Source organism: Electrona antarctica, assembly GCF_951216825.1.
Source record: "Electrona antarctica genome assembly, chromosome: 2".
NCBI classification, from domain to species: Eukaryota; Metazoa; Chordata; class Actinopteri; order Myctophiformes; family Myctophidae; genus Electrona; species Electrona antarctica.
In genome coordinates, this window is record NC_136807.1 from 30,514,140 (window position 1) to 30,539,505 (window position 25,366).

General features: G+C 39.1%; 3 protein-coding genes across 5 annotated transcripts in view; 2 read left to right on the forward strand and 1 right to left on the reverse strand.

The window, feature by feature from the left end:
- The window catches only part of LOC306917415 (troponin C, slow skeletal and cardiac muscles), a 368,649-nt gene that overhangs the window by 6,312 nt on the left and 336,971 nt on the right, over positions 1–25,366 (forward strand). The gene's annotated exons all lie outside the window — the stretch shown is intronic.
- Positions 808–6,028, forward strand: LOC306938237 (uncharacterized protein SCO4629-like). Of its 2 annotated transcripts, none has more exons than XM_079522309.1 (6): positions 808–924; positions 1,202–1,290; positions 2,197–2,320; positions 3,285–3,437; positions 5,261–5,443; positions 5,892–6,028. In XM_079522309.1, exons 2-6 carry the CDS (start codon positions 1,219–1,221, stop codon positions 6,008–6,010), a joined length of 651 nt encoding a protein of 216 aa, XP_079378435.1. In that variant the 5' UTR covers positions 808–924; positions 1,202–1,218; the 3' UTR covers positions 6,011–6,028. The 2 variants fall into 2 exon arrangements, with proteins under 2 accessions (XP_079378435.1, XP_079378436.1); XM_079522310.1 differs by lacking the exon at positions 808–924 and adding an exon at positions 945–1,043.
- cdh26.2 (cadherin 26, tandem duplicate 2) lies at positions 9,582–18,445 on the reverse strand. Of its 2 annotated transcripts, XM_079524502.1 has the most exons (17): positions 18,346–18,445; positions 17,366–17,488; positions 16,848–16,997; positions 16,519–16,663; positions 16,252–16,424; positions 15,323–15,454; positions 15,019–15,204; positions 13,979–14,295; positions 13,727–13,869; positions 12,804–13,028; positions 12,336–12,563; positions 11,803–11,921; positions 11,337–11,429; positions 10,781–10,927; positions 10,642–10,677; positions 10,398–10,562; positions 9,582–9,936 (listed from the first exon to the last, which is right to left on the reverse strand). In XM_079524502.1, the coding sequence occupies exons 1-17, from the start codon at positions 18,379–18,381 to the stop codon at positions 9,727–9,729; spliced, it is 2,628 nt and encodes an 875-aa protein (XP_079380628.1). In that variant the 5' UTR covers positions 18,382–18,445; the 3' UTR covers positions 9,582–9,726. The 2 variants fall into 2 exon arrangements, with proteins under 2 accessions (XP_079380628.1, XP_079380629.1); XM_079524503.1 differs by lacking the exon at positions 10,642–10,677.

Sequence of the window (25,366 nt, forward strand, 5' to 3'; positions counted from 1 at the left end):
GGCAACATACAAGTAACACTAGCTATGCATCATGTGTATGTATTGATTGATTGAATAGTTTATTAGACATAAATGTAAAAACAGCAACAGAGTACAGTCAAACGCTTAGTCCCAAAGGGATAGCACCTGTCATAAACAAAGTCCTTGTGGTCTTGTTTCCATTTAGGCCCTATGCAATCAATTCATATACAAATTTGTCATAGTAGAATAATAAACTTCAGGATTAAACAAAATTACAGCCATATAGCGATTATGGAGTGAAGTGTTTCCAATTTATTAGGAACATTCAGGCAGAAAAACAGCATTGCAGCATCGCTCTGGCTTCCTGTCAGCCCCAGACCTCCTGGCTTATAGGGGACAGACCATATGGGACAGACAGCCCGTCGGGGGAGAAGCCTCCTGTCATTTCGGACACCTCTTATACTTAGAGATGCTCTACATAAATGGACATAAATATAACAGGCTAAACTTAGTGACAGTACAATAGTAATGCTGACTAGTTAAGTTAAGAATCTCCATGTATGTCCATACTAAAACGGATTCTGCTGACAGAGTGTAGGAGTTCAGTCCATGGGGGAAGTCAGCTGTTGGATTTGACAGCTGCAGTCAAGGCACTATGGTTTGAATACAAGTAAATAAACAGAAATTATCTGGTTTTACATTCTAAAATTGCTATTACATATTTCCATAAAAATAAATCCCCATCCCACCGGGGACCCCTGGTGGTTCAGAGTGCCCACTGCAGTTATAATGCAACAACTAAAAACAGCTCTGCCTGGGAGAAAGGAAGCTGTCAACCTCGAGGATGGAGATGGACCCAGGATGTTTATGGGTGATGATGCTAGCTGGAGAGTGAATGACCTGAATGGCGCTACAGATTTAGAGCCAGACAGTCTCTCCTGTGCTTTTAAAGGACGGCCTGCGGTACGTCAAACAACCGGCCATGTAAGCAGTGTTGTCATAGCTGCTGGAGGCTGCTAGCTGTGTCATGTTTTCTGTGTGAGTGGAACCTCATATGACCGCTCTATGCCAGTTCCATTGAGGTTAGAAACGAGTGGCTCCTTTATCTCACTGATCATGACAGAGAGGAGTTGCTGCTTTATATTTTAGAACATGTTATGTTTAGTCTTTTGTTTTGTCTGTTGAAGTCTGCGCTCTCTCTCTCTCTCTCTCATTCTCTCTCTCTCTGTTCTCCCCACAGGTCAGCATGTGAAAGGAATGGACAGTGAGAGTGAGACATCGGCCAGAATTCTATGGGACTACCTATGTCTGCATCAGCCTCTGGAAAAGGCAAGGAATAGTTTGATCACATGAGATCACACAACTTGTTTTTATGTGCCAAACCAATCTAAAACCTAACCTGAAATGCCATAATTCACCGGTTCCCAACCTTGTCTACATGTTGAAAATCTCAAAAGTGTTCTTCTCGGTGACTCTGTCCAGTGGGTCCACCAATCTGCCACTTAACACGGCAGTCAGTGCCGGCAGAGTAGATTGAGAAATTCTCAACAATTTGAGTACTGTACTGTGCTTTAAGTATGTTTTGTAGTTTTGATGCCGGTACTTTTACGCAAGTAACATTTTGAACGTATAGGCCTTTTTATAAGTATTTTTATATTGTGGTATTGCTACTTTTATTTACATGAAAAATCTTCCACCGCTGCCAGTCCATTGTTGGACTGGTGTCATTGTATCCTCAGAGCAGTGGAGCAGCATTTTCAATACTTTAACTTCTACTCTTCTACAGGAAAATTGTACTTAATACTTCAATACAATTATTTTAAAACTTTAGTTACTAGTTATTTTGTAGATTTTGATTGTTATTACAAAACATGATTTACCCACTTCAGCCGATCAGCAAGATCTGTTATTTAAAAAAAGATTTGCATACATTTTCATACATTTGAAAACATGTGAAATGGGACATTCTGCATAATGAGAACATTCTACTTTTGGTACTTTAAGTACATTTTGATTAGCCTGGTTTCCAACCTGATTCGCTGCGTTCCGTCATTTGTTTTGTCACTTCGTCACTTCGCTAGAATCAGGCTGTAAACCGGTTGATGCCATATACCAGTTTGTACTTTTACTCAAGTACATTTTGAATTCCTGACTTTGACTTATAACAGAGTATTCCTACATTGCAGTACTCTCACTTAAATAATAAATGTGATTCCTTTCCCACCGCTGCCTCAGAGTGACGTCATCATTGGACTGGGTTGTCATGACTTGCGAGTGGCTGAGAGGTCGGCTGATCTCTTCCTGGAGGGATGGGCTCCCTGGCTGCTCTTCACTGGTTGCCAGGGCAACCAGACTGCAGGTCAGTTAAGGGCATGCCCCATTCAGTCTCTTTCTAAATGGACTAGTAAATGGACTTTATGTAGCGCCTCAGGCAACATTTAACTGGGAACCTTCCGATTCCAAGACGGCCGCCCTACTTCCTGACCTACTGCGTCTGTCTGTCTGTCTGTCTGTCTGTCTGTCTGTCTGTCTGTCTGTCTGTCTGTCTGATTATGGGCACATTTCCTTATAATGGTGACTCAACCAGGCAAACCGGTACGGTTTCCCTTGAGATTCTAACTCACCTTTCTGTGGAAGTTCTTGACATCCGACTTCCCAGTAACTGACAACATCGACGCGTCATCGTTTGTCACCAGATCATTTACTGCATTGTTTCTTAACTTGTGGTCAATGCAATAAATCTTCACTTTCCTACATTACTAAATGCATGGTCAGGGACCACATGCAACACCTTCACGGACCACCAGTGGTCCATGGACCACCTGTTGAAAACCCATGCTCTAGAGCCATTCAACGAAACGGGTCTTTCAGATTTCTCGGACTCCATCCTGATTGGCTAAGATTGGCTTCCAAAGTTCGCAGGAGTGCTCAGTTTCAAACAAAATGCTGCAAATCATGAACACATTGTGTGATTTCTGTGAAATTGTGCACGCACATTCCCATTAGGCCGAGGAAGAAATGCCACATGAACATGTGTCTGTCTGTCTCTCTTTCTCTGTCTCTCACACACAGTTCTCACTCACATGGGAGCCGCTCCTGTGAGCAATAAATGTTTATACCAAGCCCCCCCCCCCCTATAAGACCCCCACACTGTGGCTGTGATAGTGACACCGTTAAAACATAAAACACCTTGTTGTTTTACATCAGCAGTGATCTGTGCATGTTTTAATCAGGCTTATCGATGAGATATGAGCCTGATGTTGTCATGTTTTAATTAGGTGTGTGTGGACCAGGCGAGAGACTGATGTTTCTATATGTTTTAGGTGTGTGGACCAGACGAGAGGCGGATGTTTTCATGGAGGTGGCGCTCAGAATGGGGGTTCCCAGACACAGCATCCTACTGGAGACGGAGGCCACAAACACTGGAGAGAACATCCGCTTCTCCCATAGGGTTCTCAAAGAGACCAACACCCCAGGTAAAGGACCCGCTGAGGTCTGCATGTTGTTCTAGTATCACCCATGAACAAGTTGTGCCTTCAAGTTCTCCTTCGATGTTATCAACATCGTGATATGACACTAGATATTGTCTGGGATTTGGGATATTGTAATGTAATGATATGGCATTAGTGTTGTGTTTTTCTGATGTCCTATTTTATAGTTAGAAATTTTTTTTTAGATATTAGCTGTTTTCACTATTTTTGAGGGGCGCTAGCCCCTCCTATACACAGGTTTAATGTTTGTCTTTAGTTCAATGTTTGTTTTGTAAACGCATTGTATTGACAATGAAGGGAAAATGTACGTCATAATGTGTCATTTACGTCATAATGTGTCATTTACGTCATATTGTCTCTTTATTGTTAATGCCGTTTAATGTTTGTGTTTGCACCGTTTGTTTTACATCACCATTACATCACCATTACATCACCTAATCAACATGAGTTAGACTTTAATATATTAGCGCCCCTCACTTCACACGGGTGTGAACTGTTTTTAAAGAAAGTACAAAATCACAACACGGTATTCATTTCACAATATCGATATCAAGGTATTTGGTCAAAGATATTGTGATATTTGATTTTGTCCACATCACCCACACCGAGTAAACAAAACAACCATTGTACTTGGAATAATAGACTCAACACATCCACACACATTCTCACTGCTCATTTATCTTAACCCATTCTGGACGGGAAGCCCTTTTGGTGTTTTAACTAAGCATTATGCTATACTTTAGCTATTGAAAAATAGCAGATCGGCATCCAAAAAAGCCTTAACAAAAAAGTGGCTTACAAATGTTATACCAACTATGAATGAATGGATTGATTTAATCTATAGTATATTTATTATGGAGAGAATTACATTCAGCTTCAGAGGTCAAGTTGAAGTCTTCACAGATAACTGGTTTAGATGGATTGCTCATGTTTCTACCATAAGACCTGATTTTGTATAGTTTCAGTTAAACCTGTTTAACCTGTATATGCACCTGTTTGAGGTACTTATGTATTATGAATGATCATCAATAGAGAAGAGAGGCAGACATCTCCCCTTGTGTGTATTGTACGTATATTGTCTTGTTTTGTTTTCGGTTGTATGTATTGTCAATTGTCAGTCGTTTCGTTTTCATGTATGTTTGATTAAAATTCAATAAAACGTAAATTGAAAAAAAGAAAAATAGCAGATCTACAAGCTCATAGCGTGCCACAGAGTGGCGCGCTACGAGCTTGTAGGTCTGCTATTTTTGAAAAATCGTAAAAATGCAGCACAATTCTTTGAATATATATTCTTTCAGAGTGAACGTTGTTTTTATTTCGACGTCAGGCCTAAATGGGGGATAGTGCATATGATTCTGTATTTGAGAGTTATTCCCCCGTTTGGCTTAATGATGATGTTTGTGTTCTTCCTGACCATGGTTCAGCCTCCAGGCTTAATGATGATGTTTGTGTTCTTCCTGACCATGGTTCAGCCTCCAGGCTTAATGATGATGTTTGTGTTCTTCCTGACCATGGTTCAGCCTCCAGGCTTAATGATGATGTTTGTGTTCTTCCTGACCATGGTTCAGCCTCCAGGCTTAATGATGATGTTTGTGTTCTTCCTGACCATGGTTCAGCCTCCAGGCTTAATGATGATGTTTGTGTTCTTCCTGACCATGGTTCAGCCTCCAGGCTTAATGATGATGTTTGTGTTCTTCCTGACCATGGTTCAGCCTCCAGGCTTAATGATGATGTTTGTGTTCTTCCTGACCATGGTTCAGCCTCCAGGCTTAATGATGATGTTTGTGTTCTTCCTGACCATGGTTCAGCCTCCAGGCTGATCCTGGTGCAGCAGCCCTTCATGGAGCGGCGGGTTTGTGCCACCTTCCAGCGCCAGTGGCCTGACGGGGTGGAACACACCCGCACCATCATCACTTCCCCCCAGATGGACATGTCTGCATACCCCCACCCCTCTGTGGGCACCGCCTCTGATCTGATCACTTACATGCTGGGTAAGACAACTGAAATATACATTAGGGGTGCAACAGTTCATTGAACTAATCGATTAAATCGATTATAAAAGCTAATCGATAATCTGTTTTGGTGGAAAGAACTGAAATTTCAAATATCTAATCTATAAAATCTATAAGCTAACGTGTAACGATGCGATATGTTGTTAGCTTGTAGATTGACATTTTTTGTACAACACTGTGCTACAACAAAGAATAACAGGGCTGAGGGTTAATCAGACTAACCGATTTAGTAATACAAAAAAAAGTCAATTAAAAGTCTATATACTAATCGCCGATAAGATAATCAGTTGCAGCCCTAATATACATTTATTAATACAACATCACATTTTGTTGCTTATTGTCTCTCCACAAGGATATTGACTATGGTTTGGTTGTTCTTGTGGTTCTGAGCATGTCTTGTGTTGTGTCTTGGCCATCCATTGTTCAGGTGTGCTGGAAAGAATCCGTGATTATCCTCAGAAAGGCTTCCAGGTGGAACAGCAAGTGACCCCGAGTGTTTTATCTGCCTACCATTGGCTCCTACAGGCAGGATACTGCCCCAAGTGACCTCCTGTACAATACATACAGTACTGTGTATCGTTGCTAAAGGGTTTTAGGGACAGCAGTGTCCCTAAAAGTGAGGCCACTTGGGAATCCGAAGGTTCCCGGGTTCGATCCCCGGCTCACCCTGGGTTAGTGTCGATGTGTCCTTGATGAAGACACTGAACCCCTATCTGCTGCTGCTGAGCGGGGTGCTGCCTTGCATAGGAATAGAATGTATACAAAAGTATAAACCATACAGAACTTTCTTTCACCCCAGTGATTATAATAAAAGTTGAGTCCAGGTAAAGAACTTATGCTCTGACTATTGATTGCTATGTGATATTAAGGATCATCCCAAGGTTTTTAATATCAAACAAATATTCTGGGAACATCACTATATTTTTTTCATCATTTGTTAGAACTAGTCCTTACCCGTTGGAATATGAACACCAAATGATGTACAGTGTGTGTAATGTTATTTAATAGATAGATCATAGTATTGATGTATGTATTTTGAGGTGTACTCGGTCTGTAGCTGGGGGAGGGAGTCGGGATGAGCTTGGGAAGTTGGGATGGGCACAACATTTATATTATTATTAGGCAGGTGATCCACGGACCCCCAAGTGGTCCACAAAGCATGTCGTGTGGGGTCTGTGTATTCCTCGCTCGGACTCACAGACGTCTCTCTCTATCTCTCTCTCTGTCACACACACACACACACACACACACACACACACACACACAAACACACAAACCTGATAGTCGAGAAGTGTATCATCATTTCCATGTCGTATCGGGTGTCAGAGGAATTTGAGTCAGACTTCCATAGAACTGCCCACACATGGGTACAGTCCCAGACAAACAGACTCCCTGACTGACTGATTGACTGTTTGATGTTTTTTATTATGAACAGTATAACTATAAAATTAAATGATCAGGAAACCAATAAAAAAAATTCTCATATTCTCATAACATATCAGATATCACTCATAACACCACTGTACAAGTAAATTACTTGTACAGGTGGTTGGTGTGGTTACTTGAAGTAATACATGTTAACCACTAACTGCACAAGTTAACTGCACATTTTAACAGATGCCACTGAGATATAGAAAAGAAAATACGTTTTCAAAAGACAGGGGCAGCAAAAGGAATCACAGATAGTCACAAAACTATATAAAAATCCTATAAAACATGAAATCACATTCATTCACATTCAATATTCACACCGTGTTAACCTTCAAGGAACTGAGGAGGAGAGTGACAGAGAAAAGTAAATAGTATGTAAGTAAACTTTATAAAGCACCTTTCAAAGCGTGTCAAGGTCCTGCACAATAATGAAAGTAAAATTAAAACCGTATAAATTGGTATAATTTGTTCAAATATATGAACAATAACACATACAATTATAAATAGATGGAGACAACATTCTATACACTTTGTTTTTGCAAGTGCAGATACCTCTCTTTTGCATACCTGTCTGTCAACAGTATGTCAGAGAATAAAGAAAAGAAAAAAACGGAAGAAAAGAAAACAAAAAAGAATGCTGGGCAGCACCTTTCCAAACATGATGAGTATCATCATGCAGGGCAAATGTTTGGAAGGGCGCTGCCCAGCATTCTTTTGATTGATGCTTAAACCATGACTGTTTGCTCTTCATTGAAGGTAATTGAGTGTAACTAAAACAAAAAATATGCTTGTTACAGTAATGCTTACCGCCGCACACATACGCTTGCATGCATGCATGCACGCACGCACACACACACACACACACACAGGCAGAAACAAATTGATAGGACAGCTGGTGGCTTCATTTTATTGTTGAAATGAAATGAAATAATGATTAACAGCACAAGGGACAAGGGTGTTTGGGTTGGGGAAGTTAACTGAAAATAACAAAGGTGTTCTTTTCAGGGTTTCAGGGTTCACAGTTAATATGCAAATTATTTGACAAACATACTGCTCAGAGGTCTGACCACAAAGCCTTCATTGTGATACTTTATTACTAGACTGGTCTGAAATTGTTCTTGCATCACAGTAGCGGCATTTGCAACATCACATTAAAAAAAGAACAAAGACACACACACACATTTAACATAACATTACAATCACATAAGACTAAGGGCCGATTCATACTCCTATTTTACCGCTGTTTCGGCGCTGTAGTGCCGAAATGATTTCGGCTTGTCAGAAAATTTCAGTAGCACCGAAGAGCCGACTTTAGGACGGTACCCGCCCCCCCGAACCTCAAATGACGTCACATTGTAGGCTCTACAGAGCCGAACCGACTTTTATTCGGCTCTAAAATAGGAGTATGAATCGGCCCTAAGGCCAGGCTTCTTTGATCTGGTACATTAAGCTCCATATTTAATTTTGGGATCAAGTTGTGCACAAAAGAGTGTTGAGTCTGATCTATATTAAATGTGGAATTAATACTGATACTCTGTTCTGCCTTTGTTATCTTAATGCATAAACATTGCTGCAGCTTTCATGGATTGAATTTTGTCAAACCTGAATGCATAGCAATAATAGCCTAGTATAACTATCAGCAGTGGTTCTCGACCTTTTCAGGCCCAATAATAATATTCCACAGAAAACAATTGTTAAAATACCAATACAAGCTCACGCCTCGCAACGTTCAACGTTTCCTTCTTACATTATTTGACAATTTGCCAATGTTTGACTAGTTTTTGTTTTTTTTATGATTTGTACTTTATTCATTTTCTTTTATATATGAAACATTGACATAGACATAGACAAAACACAACCAAAGAAATACATAACAAAACAATATAACAGAGATGCACAGAAATATCCCGCAGTCCACCCCAGCCCCAATTCCAGACGTATTCCTTCAGTGTATTTTTCTAAAGCTGCAGCCCGTTCAGAGCTCACTCAGAGCCAGAAACTAATCAGAGTCCTGATACGTGCATATGGTAAAAGCCCCATTTTAAGTCATAGTCGTCCATCCTATTGAGCAGCCTGTAAGACAGTCGCTCGTAAGCGGCCAATAGTCCCATCGATGCATCCCAGAGGGATGGAGCAGGTGCAGATGGAGCCTTCCAGTCCTTGACCAACAGCCTCCTACCTGTCATAATGGCCGTTTGTATCCATTCAGCTAAAGGAGGAGCAACATGCCTCAATATGGCAGGATCCCCCAGAATGAACAGACTGGGTGAAAAAGGAATGTGTATGCCCGTTATTCTCTCCAGTCTTTCATGTATAGCAGTCCAATATTCCTGAATTTTGGGACAGCCCCAAAGCATGTGTAAAAGTGTACCGTCTCTATCCTGACACTTCCAGCATTCGGGACCATCAGTCAAGCCGACCCTAAACAATCTTGATGGTGTCCAATATATTCTATTTATAATTTTTAATTGAATCAACCTTGTACGTAGTTCTCTTGACATTTTCTAATTCTAACCCAATCACCATCTGATATTGTAAGTCCTAAATCCCTTTCCCATGGTAACTTGGATGTGAATTTACACTGGTCAGAGGCATCTAGGAACATGGCATAGTATGTAGAAGCCTCATGACCCAGTCCAAATATTTTGTTTGACCAGTTTTTAAAATTGTCTTGTTTATTTTTTAAAAGGTCTTATAAGTCTTTAAATTGTCACTTCACTGTCATCTGGGGACCCCCACAACATCGTGTGGGGACCCCCCTGGAGGTCCCAACCCACAGGTTGAGAACCACTGTTCTATAGGGCCACACTTCCATGGCACACGAGTTCCACTCAGGAGAGTGTGGCATCAGGAGGTAAACAGATTGAAGCCACTTTGTTGAACTTGGGACCCAGATACAGCAGCGTGTCAGGGTCAAAGGGCATCTCTGGGATGGAGATGGCATCAAGCTGGGAGCTAGTCTCTTCTTCTCCTTCCTCTGCATATGGGTACGGGGCATAATCACCCAGCTCTTCGCATGGAGCCTGGAGAGTGATCATCCTCTGGAAATGAACGGGTTCAAGGGGAAAATATGTCACCTGTGAACTGTGAACTTATAGGGCAATGACACATTGGTGGAGGTTTAGGTTGTGTGGGTACTGGGTACCTTGCCATGATTGCAAACATTAGTGAGCTATCTTAGTTGCTCCATTAATTAGAAATTGAAATTCCAAAGTACAGTAGTCTCCCCATTGACTTACATTGCAAAGAGAAACAGGTCTCAAAGTCACTCTTTTCACACATAAATGACTAAAAACAAAGCAGATTCTGCCAATATAAAACAGTCCTATATAAAAACTAAAAAGAGTGACAAGAACCAGATTTCACTGTGCGGTTTAAGTTAGTAGGGTATATTTATAGCAAGTTTATTTGTATAGCACTTTTCGAAACTGTTACAAAGTGCTTTACAGATGTGTACTACACAACCCAAGCCTTTCTTTAAGAACTGAAATCCATATAGTACCTGGTTTAATGTGCTGAAAATGTGGTCATATCTAGTCAAAGATGTATTCCCCCATTGAGAATATTTGTTGCCCGTTGTTGAACTCTGGTTCCCCCATTTAGAATATGTGTTGCCTGTTGAACTCTGGCTCCCCCATTGAGAATATTTCTTGCCTGTTGTCGAACTCTGTCAGAAACAAATGGCAAGTTAGATTGAAATAAGAAATGAATATGGTAAATAAATGAATACATAAATAAATACATACCTTGGTAAAGTCATAGTTTGATTTCGTAGTTGCACTCTAAAAACAAAGGTTCACAATTAAAGTTATTTGACAGGAAATGTAGAATTATTTTCTTTCTTTCTTTCTTTCTTTCTTTCTTTGAATTCCACTTTTGCATTACCGTGCGCATGGAGTTCCCTCGTTGAAACTGTCCTGCTCCAAGGGTCTGCTGTTGATGAAACTGTCCTGCTCCAAGGGTCTGCTGTTGATAAATGGAGAACTCGGACTTGTCTCGCACTATTCTCATACTCGGTGCTCTACCTAAAGACTGCAGGGAAACAGGAACATTTGAATACATGGTTGCCATGTATGTAGGGCCATGCAGGCCCTTGTCTTGGTGTTGTGTGGTGTTTGGGCACAAAGGCCAAATGCCAGGGCAAGAAGGCCATTCAAATACAATCATTTTAAGTCCACATACAGGTAGGGGACTGTGCATAATTTAACATCCCATTACTCCGACTACGTGGCTTTGTGTGCGGTTAGGGTTAGGGATGGTGGCTATGTGACCATGGCCTTCCTGCGTGGACTCCATGAGATCCGTGCGCACATTCTGACAATTTGTGAAATGCAGTATCTTAGAGATCACACTGTGCAGTGTGCAATAGAGGCATAAGCATTTGAGTTTTCTTTTTTGAACATTGGGATAATGTTTTTGTAGTGAAAATAACATCACTTACTGTAAATTGCTCAATCTTGACTCCTGAAATGTTACCAGGTGCTTGTGATTGCATTTTGTTCGCGTCTACTTCGTCTATGGACGATAATGGCACCTGTCATAGAAAAAAGATTAAGCCTGAATTATATTTTGCTGCGTGTGGGTGTACACAGCTAAACAGCTGATGTACAATCTCACATCACATTGCACTGTGTCTGTGACACATTATGAGCTGGTTGATCTGATTTTCATAGAACCAAGCCAGTGGTGGCCATAGAGTCATCCCTTTAAAACTTGTCTCTCGATAACCCATTACTAGCCTGTGCAAACAACATGATGCTGCTGCAAATTGACAATAAAAAAAACTTGAAAAGTCACGCTTTTGAAAGTTAAGAACAATTACCTTAATTACCACAATTAAATTACAGTTTCAATACTAATAGATGTTTTCATATGATTGACTGCGGCAACACAAGATGCGTATTAACCTTGCAGTCAGATCCTGGGAGCTCAGTGTTGAACTGGATCAGATGGTCTCCGGAACCCTCATCTGGTATGAACTTGATCTCCCTTTTACACGTCAGCAGAAAGACCAGCAGTAGCACACCTGATATGTAGAACATCACCACCACATAATTGTCATCTTTTCGTTTTACGTAGTTTTACTATTTTGAAAATCATTAGTTCATCAATAGTTATTACAATAACAATAATAATCATCAATAGTTCAAATAGTCGATCTACAAGCTCACAACGTGTTGATGTAGATTGGCTATTTTAACTATTGTAAAAATAGCCAGGGTTATAGCCATGGATACCTTAATATGTTTAAGCACAGTTCATCATGAATATACAGGAATGCTGCACAACGTTTTGCATAATCTGTGATCCTTCTCCTTGTATGTGCAGAGTTTATCCTTATTATCATCTAGAACACAATGTGAAACCTCTGAGGTATTTTAGTAATTAAATGACTTCACGTCTGTGAATGTGAATGAATATGTTACAGATGTGCGTTTACCTAATAGAAGCAACATGGCAGCCAAAAGCATTCCAATGGCTCCTTCCCCCATTCTAGAGCTCTTGGCTTGGCGGAGGCGACAGTTGGGCATCCCCGGCTCTACGCAGTTACACACCGTGATTGACAGGTTGTGGAGCCCAGAGTGACCCTGCAGATCAAACACTTCCAGCAGAAGCTCATAGTGTCCGGCGTAAACGTTGTCGCCCTTGACCAGATTCACGGAGTAGCCTGAACCGGGAGATAGAAACACTACATGTGTACTGCAACGTAAATGAAACCAAATGAGGGTCCATTTGGGTTCAATTGTACACAATCAGCTGTGTGTGTGTGTGTGTGTGAGACCTGAATGCGACCCCAATCAGCATCAGCTGCAGGGGTCAATGGGCCGTGCTCAGACAGACATAAAAATATAACTAAAATAAATACTCTGTGAGACATTTTAATAGCCATCTCAGAATCAACCCATACCGTGATCAGGATCCAAACTCCACCGTCCCTTAACTTTCCCTTGAAGCTTAAAGTGGAATGGCCCGCCATAGGGCTCTCCGTCCAGGTCAAAGGCGGTGATGTTGGCCCCAGAGGGGCCGTCGGAGAGGCACATGTCCATGGTGTTTTCAACCAGGCTCGGTACATTGTCATTCTGGTCTTTCAGGTGAATGTTGAGGGTTCCAGTTCCCGTCATTGGAGGCACACCTGGCAATCATAATTTAAACAGTACTTGGTACAATTTGGTGCCACAGTATGCTGTCCAACTGTGTATAGTTGTGTACCCTTATAACAAAATGACACTTTGGCAGAGGTTTGGGTGTAGTAACCTTGCTATGTGGCTCCAAATATTGTAGCCTATAGTGAGATATATCTTCAATGGTAGCTCCAAAATGTATCATTCAGAATAGCCTGAATGGCTTACATTGCACTATAAACAGATCTGAATGTCTCTCCTTTAGCACACAAAAGAATGCAAACTATTCTGACAATAAATAATATTGAAAACCCGACTCCTATTGAAAAATATCATAAATTCAACTTCCAGTCTGGATCTAATTCAAATACTAAACTACATAGAATGCACTTTGTTTGTGTTCATTTATGTATAAAGGAATATGTGTACCAAAGGAGTGAATTCGAGGCCTGTTTCACTGTGAAATGTAAGTCAATGGGGAGGCTATTTTTAATTATTAATTTCTAATCAACAGAGCAACTATTGAAGATCTCATTATTATTTGGAGTCACATCATAGTACACAACCCCAATCTCCACCAAAATGTGCTTTAATAGTGATTTATGCTTTGTTGTAGCGCACTGAAAATAGATTATCTATCTATGCATTGTATTGAGCACGACAACAGCACACAGCTACAGTATATGATATATAAGTAGGGGGTTCCTACCATTGTCTACAGCAAGCACTGTTACTTTATAGACATTGTGCTTAACGAATGGTGACTCTCGGTCTAATGTCCTATTTGTGGTTATTTCGCCAGTCTTCGAGTCCACTTTGACCCAGTCACCCGGATCATCACCTTTCTTGTATCTGTAACACATTAGACGTTTCTACGTTTAGACCACATTTGCTTTGCTTGACTGCTGCATCTATAACAACGATCTGTTGACACGTAGTACCAGATGTAGATGTGACTTACACAATTGTATTGCCATGTGTGTCTAGGTCTATGGCAGTAAGTGTCTCCAGATAGCGTCCCACAGCAACGTTCTCCTCCACCACCACGTCTTTGACAGGGGAGGTGAAGACGGGATGGTCATTGACGTCCTCTACGTTCACTGTCACCTGGCGGGTGGCGAGAGGGGGCACCAAACCTGTGCCAGGCTCACCCTCGACGGTGAGAACATCCCAGACACCTGTACTGGGACGACTCCGGACTTTACATGAGTAGTAAGGAGCCTCGTTCCCCACGCTGATGGTCAGGTTTTTCTGAGAACCCTCCTCGAAGTCCAGATGCTGTCAATGTGGGAAGATGGGACATTTTATAACAAATATTGTACATTGAACAATGGGGGCTGCCCTAAGGTTCGACCTCCCGCTAGTTCGACCAGATTAAGGTTGGTGAGGGATGCACTAAAACGACCGGATTAAGGTTGGTGAGGGATGCGTTGCTCCCGTGCTTGCGGTTATGTTTAGGTTAAAGATAGGGTTAGCTTGTTAAGAAGTCATACTAATTCTAGCCTTGATACCATAACCCCAAAATAAACAAGTAAATATATTTTTTGTCAACCTACTGTATGCACTGCAGATAACCTCCCCCCACCCCCGCCCCCCCAAAAAACAATCGGTGCAGCTTTTAACCAGTTTATGATTCATCATGCAATGGGAATGCTTTCAGTCCTCCCAGACCACACTTCATCCAGTGTTTGTTTTTTAACCAGGTGTCCTCAACATTTGTTAGTTATCTTTGCTAATGTATGTCAGCAAGTCAGTGCAAGTCAAGCCAGGAATCAGAATGCTGCTATGTACAGCAATTTACAACAATTATTTCTATACAGACAAAGCTAGCAGCGAGTGTTGTGGATAGAAGGATTATCACTTTCCCCATTCATAAGAAATCAGACATGACTGGCACGCATGACTGGCACGCAATCATGCAATTACTTAAGTTTAAAGATGACGTTGACTTAGAGTTTGAACATAACAATTACTTGTTTAACTACTTCACAGGCAAAATACCTTTTCCACATACAGCACTCCGTCATTTGTATCAGGGTCAGTGTCCATTCTGAAGTTGTCCTTTGCGTTTCCGTGGATGATGCTATATTTTGCCTTCCAGGCTGCAGTGCCCTTTGCGTCCGTGTCTGAAACATGCAGCCGTAAAATAGCTACATTGCTCTCTCCCTCCTTTATACTTCCTAGAACCTGTAAAAAAAATATTGGAGGCTGTAAGAAAATGATGCTTCTATACTCTCAATTTATATTCTAATGTTGTTTTCTGCCACATGCAACATGACAGAAAGTCATGAACAACTGTGCTCACTGTTTGTCCTGTGAAAACCGGAAGGTGGTTATTTCCATCTTCTATGTGGACGATGACAGTGCAGGTGCTGGACAGCTGGACTTGTTCCCCACGGTCCTTGGCCTCCACAAGGATTGTGTACTTCTCTGCTTTCTGTGTGTGTGTGTGTGTGTGTTTGTGTGTGATGGGGAAAGTGCACAATTTTCAAAAACAATTATTTTCTATGTATCACATTCATTTAAAGTCATGCTAATTAAACTTTTAGCATTACTTTAAACGTTTTAGGCAAATTAGGCATCTTTTTTCCCATGATGAAGACAAAAGTCAAAACATTGGTAGTAAAGCCCAAATAAATGTTTTTGTATTTAAGTTGGAGTGTTTGTATACTGGCTATGATGCAACTGTCAATCATCTTTATTGTGACCACACAACAGTATTGCAAGACAGGCCTCAAAATCAAATGTAAACAAAGTGGTTTCTGCCAATATGCAGTACAAAGAAAACAGGTTCTGGTAGTTTTGTGAACGAGAAATTGCTGTATTCATGACAAAACTTCTGTAGTGCAATAAAACTCGATAAGTCAATATTAGGTGTAACCTGAGTGCTACAATGGACAGTAGGCATAACAGGTGAAACAAAAGAATATGCAAGGTGCAGGACATCATTATTAGATATTTATACTATATCATAATTTGAGCTATTATAATATTTGAGAAAATAAAGTTTTCATATTTGGATGTTTTCATATTTGGGTGACTTTGAGACCTGTTTCTTTGTTTCTTTCTTTGTTTCTTTGTTTCTTTGTTTCTTTGTTTCTTTGTATACAATGTGAATGGTATGAATTCTGTTCCTCACTCACAGAGCGCAGAAGCAACGGATAAAGATGATCGATAATATTTGCACATGTTGGCCAGAACCAACCCAAGGAATTTAAAAAAGACTCCTCTCACCTCATAGTCCAGGCATCCTCTAAATGCAATGCTTCCATGTCCATCTTTCTGGGTAATGAAGAACTCCAAGTCACTTGGTTTAGGAGTGACAGAGACTATTCTTAAATCAAAGGTTCCATTATTGGTCTTTGGGTTGTCTTTATCGTTTGCCACAACAGTGAGTAGGAAAGTGCCTGGAATAATACACAGTCAAAATAATAATATACTTGCAATGTTATCAATAATTGTATTTGTATGGTTCAATTAGCAAAAATAAAAAGCCATTACCTTGTGGGGCAGACTCTTTCATGCTGATCTCAAGCAGTTCCTTGGTGAAAATGGGAGCGTTGTCATTTATGTCTGCAATCTGGACTTCAATCCCCAGTTTTGTGTCCAAACGATGGTTGTCCACGTCATATAACTCAAATGTCAGCTGCAATTAAACACAAACAATTGAAATAGCTTTAAAATATAAATAAATAAAACATAGAATGATCATTATGAATGAAGCAGAACATAAATTTGATTAAAGTATAGTAAATAATAATGGTTAAGCAAATAATAATGTATTAATTTCACAATCACAATATACAATGTTTCAGTAAATTGCATCTAACCTTAAGTACTTTATACTGTTCGTAGTCTACTTTTCCATTGACCCAGATTTGACCTGTATTTGTATCGATCTCCAATAATCCAATTGGATCCCGATCAACACCATCGCCATGCAGTTTAAAATTTTGCCTGAACTTTTTCACAATTCCTATCTGAGAAGAAGACAAAGAACAAAAAGAGATCATATTATCTGCACATAAAATTCCTACAGTATGTACCAAGTTCCTATACTGTACATCAGTGGGTCTCAAAGTGATTCCTGTGGACCCCCGGGAGTCCTCGAGGGGGTCCCTAGCAACATTAGGAACAGTTTAAACACTTTAAAACTGTTTTGTACTTGGGTTAGGTTAGGGGATTTAGAAGAATACGGAATGAATATTGAACACAAATCTTTTCTGTTGGGGGTCCCTGGCACAAAATATTTTCACATGGGGGTCTGTAGTCAAAGAAGAATCCATTTGGAGGTCCTGAAAATGTTGGAGAACTGCTGTACATGAACACAGGCTCTATGTATACTCACTTTGTCAAGTGCATGTGGGAAAGGTCCTTTACTTTCTTCCTCAATTGTGAAAGAATCTATGATCCAGTCTCTCTTCTGTCGCTGCAGACTATCCATGGATGCCCCCCTGTGGACCCCCATGCACTGTAATGGTAGAACAACATTGCAGTTAAAAAAAAGACAAGCAGACATGAATTATTATATTAATTATAATTATTATTTAAAAAACAACACAATAAATAAATATGATTATATGAAATATCATCGCTGTTTTTATTTTATTTTTATTTTATTTCTTTTTTTTCATAAATCAATGCTATTGAACACCCTTCACGTCGCTTCAGACAAAACCTCTAAACTATTGGACCCTCAAAGTATATAAAGGTACAATACCAACTTTGATGAGGCAGTATTGCATTGTTTAAAAAAATATATAATTTTTTCTTCATTTCCTGAAAATGAACATATTGGAGTTTGGTGATTTCTCCCTGACAGCAGAGATATATTTAATCTAGTGATAAGTCAGTTATTACTTCCTGTTTAATTGTATAGAAAATGTTCTGTCCATTTTAGTTTGTATAAGCCTATAGAAAATAGGTGTGTTATATTATATGATACAGATACAGAAAACACATAAAGCATGAGTGACATGTGGGAGGGGTTTCAAAATAAATAGAAGAAAAACAAATACATTCTCTCGCACTCTCCAGCGTGGAGTGGATTTCTATTTGGTCAATGAATTAGAATAAATAGTTACTGAGGAACTTATGCACCATCTTTGATGTTGTGGAGACAAAAATATGCAATTCAGATCTAAATTAGCCTGAAACCCAGTTCAATGTTGCCTGAAACCTATACACTCATTATGCACATGGAAACATGTCATAAGTGCATGAAATGAAAAGATGCATTTCTATTGCTGATAGGATCTGAATGATAGAATGAATATCTGAATGATTGATTCCAATATAAACTGATTATCTTAAAACTATAGTCCTTACCAGAATTATGAGACAACTGATTGTGATTCTCCCCATAATGTAGTCAGATTCTATTCATGCAGGAAGTTAGTCCAGTGCCTCGGAGCAAACGTAACTGAATGGAAACAAACACAACTTGAAACACTATATGTGGGAGGGCAAATAAAGGATGGCATATGACATCATCATACACACCTGACAGTGAATGGGTGTGTGCTGTTGCTGTATAGTACATTTACATGAATCCTTTTGCCATCATTTCTCAGGAATGTGAGGATGCAATATCTCATTTTTCAGTCCAACAATACAGTAATAATAATAATAATAATAATAATAATAATTATTATTATTATTATTATTATTACAGATTATTATTATTATTATTATTATTATTATTATTATTATTATTATTATTATTATTATTATTATTATTATTATTATTATTATTATTATTATTATTATTATTATGGTATGCTTAGTCGACGGGAGTCCCACAAGGCACTGAGCTAGTCCCCCTCCAGTTTTCACTCTGCATTACATAGTTTAGCCGAAATAGTTAATCTACAAGCGCACAACGCATTGTAGATTATATGACATGCCAGACAAAACGGGGGTCGGATTCTAATCTGGGGCCTAGGTCGCTCTAGATAAATTCCTAAATTGTCAGATTACAGTAATGGGCAGCTGTTGACCGTATACAAAAATATAATTTTTATTTTAGTACCCATATCTAGTTCTACGTTAACTTGGGCGTACAATATTACTTCCTTATTTAAAATATGTGCAAATTATATATTAGAATTATTAGATTTTGAAATCATTATATTATCATCATTATGATTATCTGTCATCAATCATTAGTGACCGGTTATAGAAAGTGCTTACAGCTGCAATGTGTGTTAGCATGGCTTATGTTCCTTAGAATCTATGGTTCTCGCTGAATAAAATGTACTTAGTTACGGTAGTTAAACAGACACATAAGGTATGCACAGTTGACACACCCATGCATGCATTTCCTACAGTACAGAATAAATCACACCAGTGTTTTTTCCAGCTCAGGTTTTCATTATGAAGGCATTAAAAATATGTGGGACTGATTATATTTACTGACAATGAGCTGACAAAAAGCTTTTGTTGAAGTTGAGGCATTTGAGCATGCTTGTTAACGAAGCCATGAAGTCATAATGCAGCAACTGTATTTTCTCAATATTGTATTTGTTTCTTGTCTGTGCAAAAATAAGTATTCTTGATACTTTCACTAAATTTTAAAGACAAATATTGTACTTTTGACATTTCTAAGAAGGGAAAAGTACAGTATTGTGAAATACCCACATACAGTAAGCTCCATTTCAAATGTAGCTAATGTGTGTTTCTGCATGGAATACCTTTGAATTGTGGCAGAAAATATCTCAATTATAATGCAGCATATGCATTAGAAAAGATTATTGTATTTTTTACAGTAAAGCATGCACTTTTGAGTTTTTACAAAAGTACAAATTTGACTAAGCAACTCTCACTTGTAGCTGAGTAATAATTGAACCCAAAGTATAACTCAAGTACGGGGGTTGCACTGGTAAGATGTTGCGTCTTAGACATTAGGAAACTGCATGATTCAGCATAGGCTACACAACACATGGGCAGGTGTGAAACCATCTCAACCAGTTCCCACAAGTTGAAATGCCTGATCTAATCTTTCACAATAACAATCTAGGGAGATTCAAAACGCTTATCTCAAACCAGAGAGATCTCATTAGGCACCCAGGCAGGCCTACAGACTAGATTTACTGTAGCCAATATACAACTAGCCTAGAGCAGGGGTGGGCAACTGGCGGCCCGGGGGCCACATGCGGCCCCCACCTTCACTTAATGTGGCCCTCAGGTTAATGTCAGAATATTGGTTTCAGCTGTTATTCTACGACATGCAAACATGAACCGCTTTAATTACTGCAGTCTAAATTAGTAGCTCAATGCTTCAACACAAGTATAATTAAAGGCATTTGAAATGAAAAAAATGTTAATTTTCAGGATTCCAATTCAAAAATAGCAAAAATGTAAGATTTAAATTCGAATATAGCAAAAATATCCGATCTACAAGCTCAAAACGCGGCGCAGCACGATGCGTTTTGGGCTTGTAGATTGGCTATTTTTGCTATTTGCTTTTTTTTACGACATTAATATATGGCCCTAGGGAGTGAGTGTGGAAATATAGTGGCCCTCTCCGTCGTCAAAGTTGCCCAGCCCTGGCCTAGAGGAACTGCCTATAGTGCCTATAGGCAGTAACGTTTCTCTCAGTCAAGCTGTTGTAAATCTGAGATCAATGTCAGACACTCAAACATCTACAGGTAAATCGCTTCGACTATTGTACACAGTGCACCATACTGTTCAGTTAACTTCTTCGCAATGTAACATTTAATTTAATTTGTTAACTCAAAACAACACTGCATTTGACTGTATTATTTTCAAAAATATTTCCCCCCACTTTAACCCTGGTGGTGCCATATATTGGGTATGTCATTATAGTCTTTTAAGATCTTTAAATTTGACCAAAAATAGCAGATCTATAAGGGTATAACGTGACAGGACACTATAAAGTTGGCCGATTGGTCAAGGCTCCAAAAAGCGACAAAGTCCAGGAATACTATGTAGGGCGTTTTATTTTTCCCAGTTATTTACAGTGGAAGGCCTAACAAACAAAAAACACTGAAGCCTAAACTTACAAAAAAAAATGAGGAAAATATACCCAGAATTTAAGAAACTGTTATTAGGCTAGAAACCCTTCCATAAATTTAAGTGACCCCAGCTAGCAGCTCTCCCTGGGTGTTATCTGCTTAAAGGACAACTTTAGTTTTTTTCAACCAAGGTTCATGTTTTAGGTTGTTATTAGAGAAAGTAAAAGATGAGTGTTAATCTTTTTTCCCATTTGCTGCTTTCTTTCGTTTTAGGGATTTTAGCTGTTTTTGACAGGGGGGCGGGGGCATTCGAGCATGGGGCTAAATATGTATTTGGTTACAAAATGTTATAGCGATTTATTTTTTTATTATTTACTATAGTCCTACTAGACCCCAAGAAATTACATCTGGCCACAAAAGATCACAGGATCTACTGAATGTGAAGGTAGCCTACTGGGGGGAAGCCACACTGTGTGTCATAGGCTCAATAAGTCAGTTTGACACATTCAGTAGATCCTGTGATCTTTTGTGGCTAGATGTAATTTCTTGGGGTCTAGTAGGACTATAGTAAATAATTTAAAAAAAAAAGCGATTTATTTAAATGGTAAATAAATTGTGCATGTGAGCTGTTGTATAGCTTTTGCATTCCCTTGTACTTATTTTTGAACCATTTGAACCAGCACGGTATGCTTTGTCGATGGGAGTCCCACAAGGCACTGAGCTAGTCCCCCTCCTGTTTTCACTCTACATTACATAGTTTAGCCGAAGCGCACAACGCATTGTAGATTATATGACATGCCAGACAAGACGGGGGTCGGGTTCTAATCTGGGGCCTATGGTCGCTCTAGATAAATTCCTAAATTGTCAGATTACAGTAATGGGCAGCTGTTGACCGTATACAAAAATATAATTTTATTTTAGTACCCATATCTAGTTCTGCGTTAACTTGGGCGTACAATATTACTTCCTTAGTTAAAATATGTGCAAATTATATATTAGAATTTTGAAATCATTATATTATCATCATTATGATTATCTGTCATCAATCATTAGTTACCGGTATTATAGAAAGTGCTTACAACTGCAATGTTTGTTAGCATGGCTTATGTTCCTTAGAATCTATGGTTCTCGCTGAATAACATTTACTTAGTTACGGTAGTTAAACAGACACATAAGGTATGCACAGTTTGTAGTTTGCATAGATTATGCATATCCAGTTCAACAACACCCATGCATGCATTTCCTACAGTACAGAATAAATCACACCAGTGTTTTTTCCAGCTCAGGTTTTCATTATGAAGGCATTATGTGGGACTGATTATATTTACTGACAATGAGCTGACAAAAAGCTTTTGTTGAAGTTGAGGCATTTGTGCATGCTTGTTAACAAAGCCATGAAGTCATAATGCAGCAACTGTATTTTCTCAATATTGTATTTTTTTCTTCTCTGTGCAAAAATAAGTATTCTTGATACTTTCACTCCACTAAATTTTAAAGACAAATATTGTACTTGTGACATTTCTAAATAGGGAAAAGTACAGTATTGTGAAATACCCACATAAGCTCCATTTCAAATGTAGCTAATTTGTGTTTCTGCATGGAATACCTTTGAATTGTGGCAGAAAATATCTCAATTCTAATGCAGCATATGCATTAGAAAAGATTATTGTATTTTTTACAGTAAAGCATGCACTTTTGAGTTTTGAATAGTAAAAATTTGACTAAGCAACTCTCACTTGTAGCTGAGTAATAATTGAACCCAAAGTATAACTCAAGTACGGGGGTTGCACTGGTAAGATGTTGCGTCTTAGACATTAGGAAACTGCATGATTCAGCATAGGCTACACAACACATGGGCAGGTGTGAAACCATCTCAACCAGTTCCCACAAGTTGAAATGCCTGATCTAATCTTTCACAATAACAATCTAGGGAGATTCAAAACGCTTATCTCAAACCAGAGAGATCTCATTAGGCACCCAGGCAGGCCTACAGACTAGATTTACTGTAGCCAATATACAACTAGCCTAGAGCAGGGGTGGGCAACTGGCGGCCCGGGGGCCACATGCGGCCCCCACCTTCACTTAATGTGGCCCTCAGGTTAATGTCAGAATATTGGTTTCAGCTGTTATTCTACGACATGCAAACATGAACCGCTTTAATTACTGCAGTCTAAATTAGTAGCTCAATGCTTCAACACAAGTATAATTAAAGGCATTTTTCAGGATTCCAATTAAAAAATAGCAAAAATTTAAGATTTCAATTAGAATATAGCAAAAATAGCCGATCTACAAGCTCAAACCGCGTTTTGGGCTTGTAGATCGGCTATTTTTGCTATATCCTGCTATTGTTTTTGCTATTTTTGCTATTTGCTTTTTTTTTTACGACATTAATATATGGCCCTAGGGAGTGAGTGTGGAAATATAGTGGCCCTCTCCGTCGTCAAAGTTGCCCAGCCCTGGCCTAGAGGAACTGCCTACTGCCTATAGGCAGTAACGTTTCTCTCAGTCAAGTCATCTCTCAGTCAAGCTGTTGTAAATCTGAGATCAATGTCAGACACTCAAACACAGGTAAATCGCTTCGACTATTGTACACAGTTCACCATTCTGTTATGTACATTTGACTGTATTATTTTCAAAAATATTTCCCCCCACTTTAACCCTAGTGGTGCCATATATTGGGTATGTCATTTAAGATCTTTAAAATTGACCAAAAATAGCAGATCTATAAGGGTATAACGTGACAGGACACTATAAAGTTGGCCGATAGGTCAAGGCTCCAAAAAGCGACAAAGTCCAGGAATACCATGTAGGGCGTTTTATTTCTCCCAGTTATTTACAGTGGAAGGCCTAACAAACAAAAAACACTGAAGCCTAAACTTACAAAAAAAAGACAGATTAAATGTAACTTGAAAGCAAATGAGGAAAATATACCAAGAACTTAAGAAACTGTTATTAGGCTAGAAACCCTTCCATAAATTTAAGTGACCCCAGCTAGCAGCTCTCCCTGGGTGTTATCTGCTTAATTGTTTCCCAAGCCACTACTGACCCTCTGTGTCCTGCAGCCTCCCCTTTATACTAGGCAAGAACACAGATCTATAATTGGTAACCACTTAACTCAAAATAAGGCAAACTATGGCCCATGAGTTGATTTACACAATTATATACGGTTTTACTAAACCCATTCCAAATACATTTCAGGCACCACCTCATTAAAGGACAACTTTAGTTTTTTTCAACCAAGGTTCATGTTTTAGGTTGTTATTAGAGAAATTAAAAGGTGAGGGTAATCTTTTTTTCAATTGCTGCTTTCTTTCGTTTTAGCGATTTTAGCTATTTTTGACAGGGGGGCGGGGGCATTCGGACATGGAGCTAAATACTACCTTTTCTACAAACATTTACGGCAATTTCTTTATTAATATTTACTATAGTCCTACTAGACCCCAGGAAATTACATCTGGCCACAAAATATCACAGGATCTTCTGAATGTGAAGGTATGGTCCGAGGGAGGTACCTACACTGTGTGTAGGCTCAATTTGTCAGTTTGTCACATTCAATAGATCCTGTGATCTTTTGTGGCCAGATATAAGTTCTTGGGGTCTAGTATATAGGACTATAGTAAATAATACAAAAATAAATCACCATATTTTTTGGCCCCTGCCCCCCTGTCAAAAATATAGCTAAAATCGCTAAAACATGTAGAAAGCAGTAGCACTAGTACTGCAAGAGAGACACATGCACAGAAGGGTGAATTCAAACATCTACTGAATGTGAAGGTAGCCTACTGGGGGGAAGCCACACTGTGTGTCATAGGCTCAATAAGTCAGTTTGACACATTCTGTGATCTTTTGTGGCTAGATGTAATTTCTTGGGGTCTAGTATAGGACTATAGTAAATCACTCATTCTTGAGATGAGGGACAAAAGTGGAAAAAACATGTCCCACACATAAGAGCCTTATTTATGTTAAAAATAAATTAATTCATAAAAATAAAAGCACTTGCAAAGTTAAATGTAATACAGTTGTGTATTATTATGCCATTAATTTCATTATATATTTTTTCATATGCCATCTAAATTAGTTAAAAGCAGGCACTGTACCCAAAAAGGCCTGTATTTAGCCTGTCCCCAGCAAGTTGTCACAATTTCAAACTGCCAAAAAAGTGTCTAATACTGTCACAATCACATAAATATACATACTAAATGAAAGTAGATTGTCAACAACATAGCAAACAATATACACAGTTAATTTTAATTTATATTTTAAATTAAATATCTCATATCAAATGTGTGTCCCACGTCTCCGTCAACTCCGTCAGGTTTTTTGAAAGTCTTAAATTAATCAGAAAATATTGTCGACAGATTTAGCCTGAAGAC

Coding starts and splice junctions, on each gene's coding strand:
- LOC306938237 (XM_079522309.1), top strand. CDS start 1,219: ATGGACAGTGAGAGTGAGACATCGGCCAGAATTCTATGGGACTACCTA. Junction 3,438..5,260: donor CAAAGAGACCAACACCCCAG/GTAAAGGACCCG, acceptor ACCATGGTTCAG/CCTCCAGGCTGATCCTGGTG. Junction 5,444..5,891: donor TCTGATCACTTACATGCTGG/GTAAGACAACTG, acceptor TCCATTGTTCAG/GTGTGCTGGAAAGAATCCGT.
- cdh26.2 (XM_079524502.1), bottom strand. CDS start 18,381: ATGGGGAGAATCACAATCAGTTGTCTCATAATTCTG. Junction 17,489..18,345: donor TCAGTTGTCTCATAATTCTG/GTAAGGACTATA, acceptor CTACCATTACAG/TGCATGGGGGTCCACAGGGG. Junction 10,928..11,336: donor TCAAGATTGAGCAATTTACA/GTAAGTGATGTT, acceptor GTTTCCCTGCAG/TCTTTAGGTAGAGCACCGAG.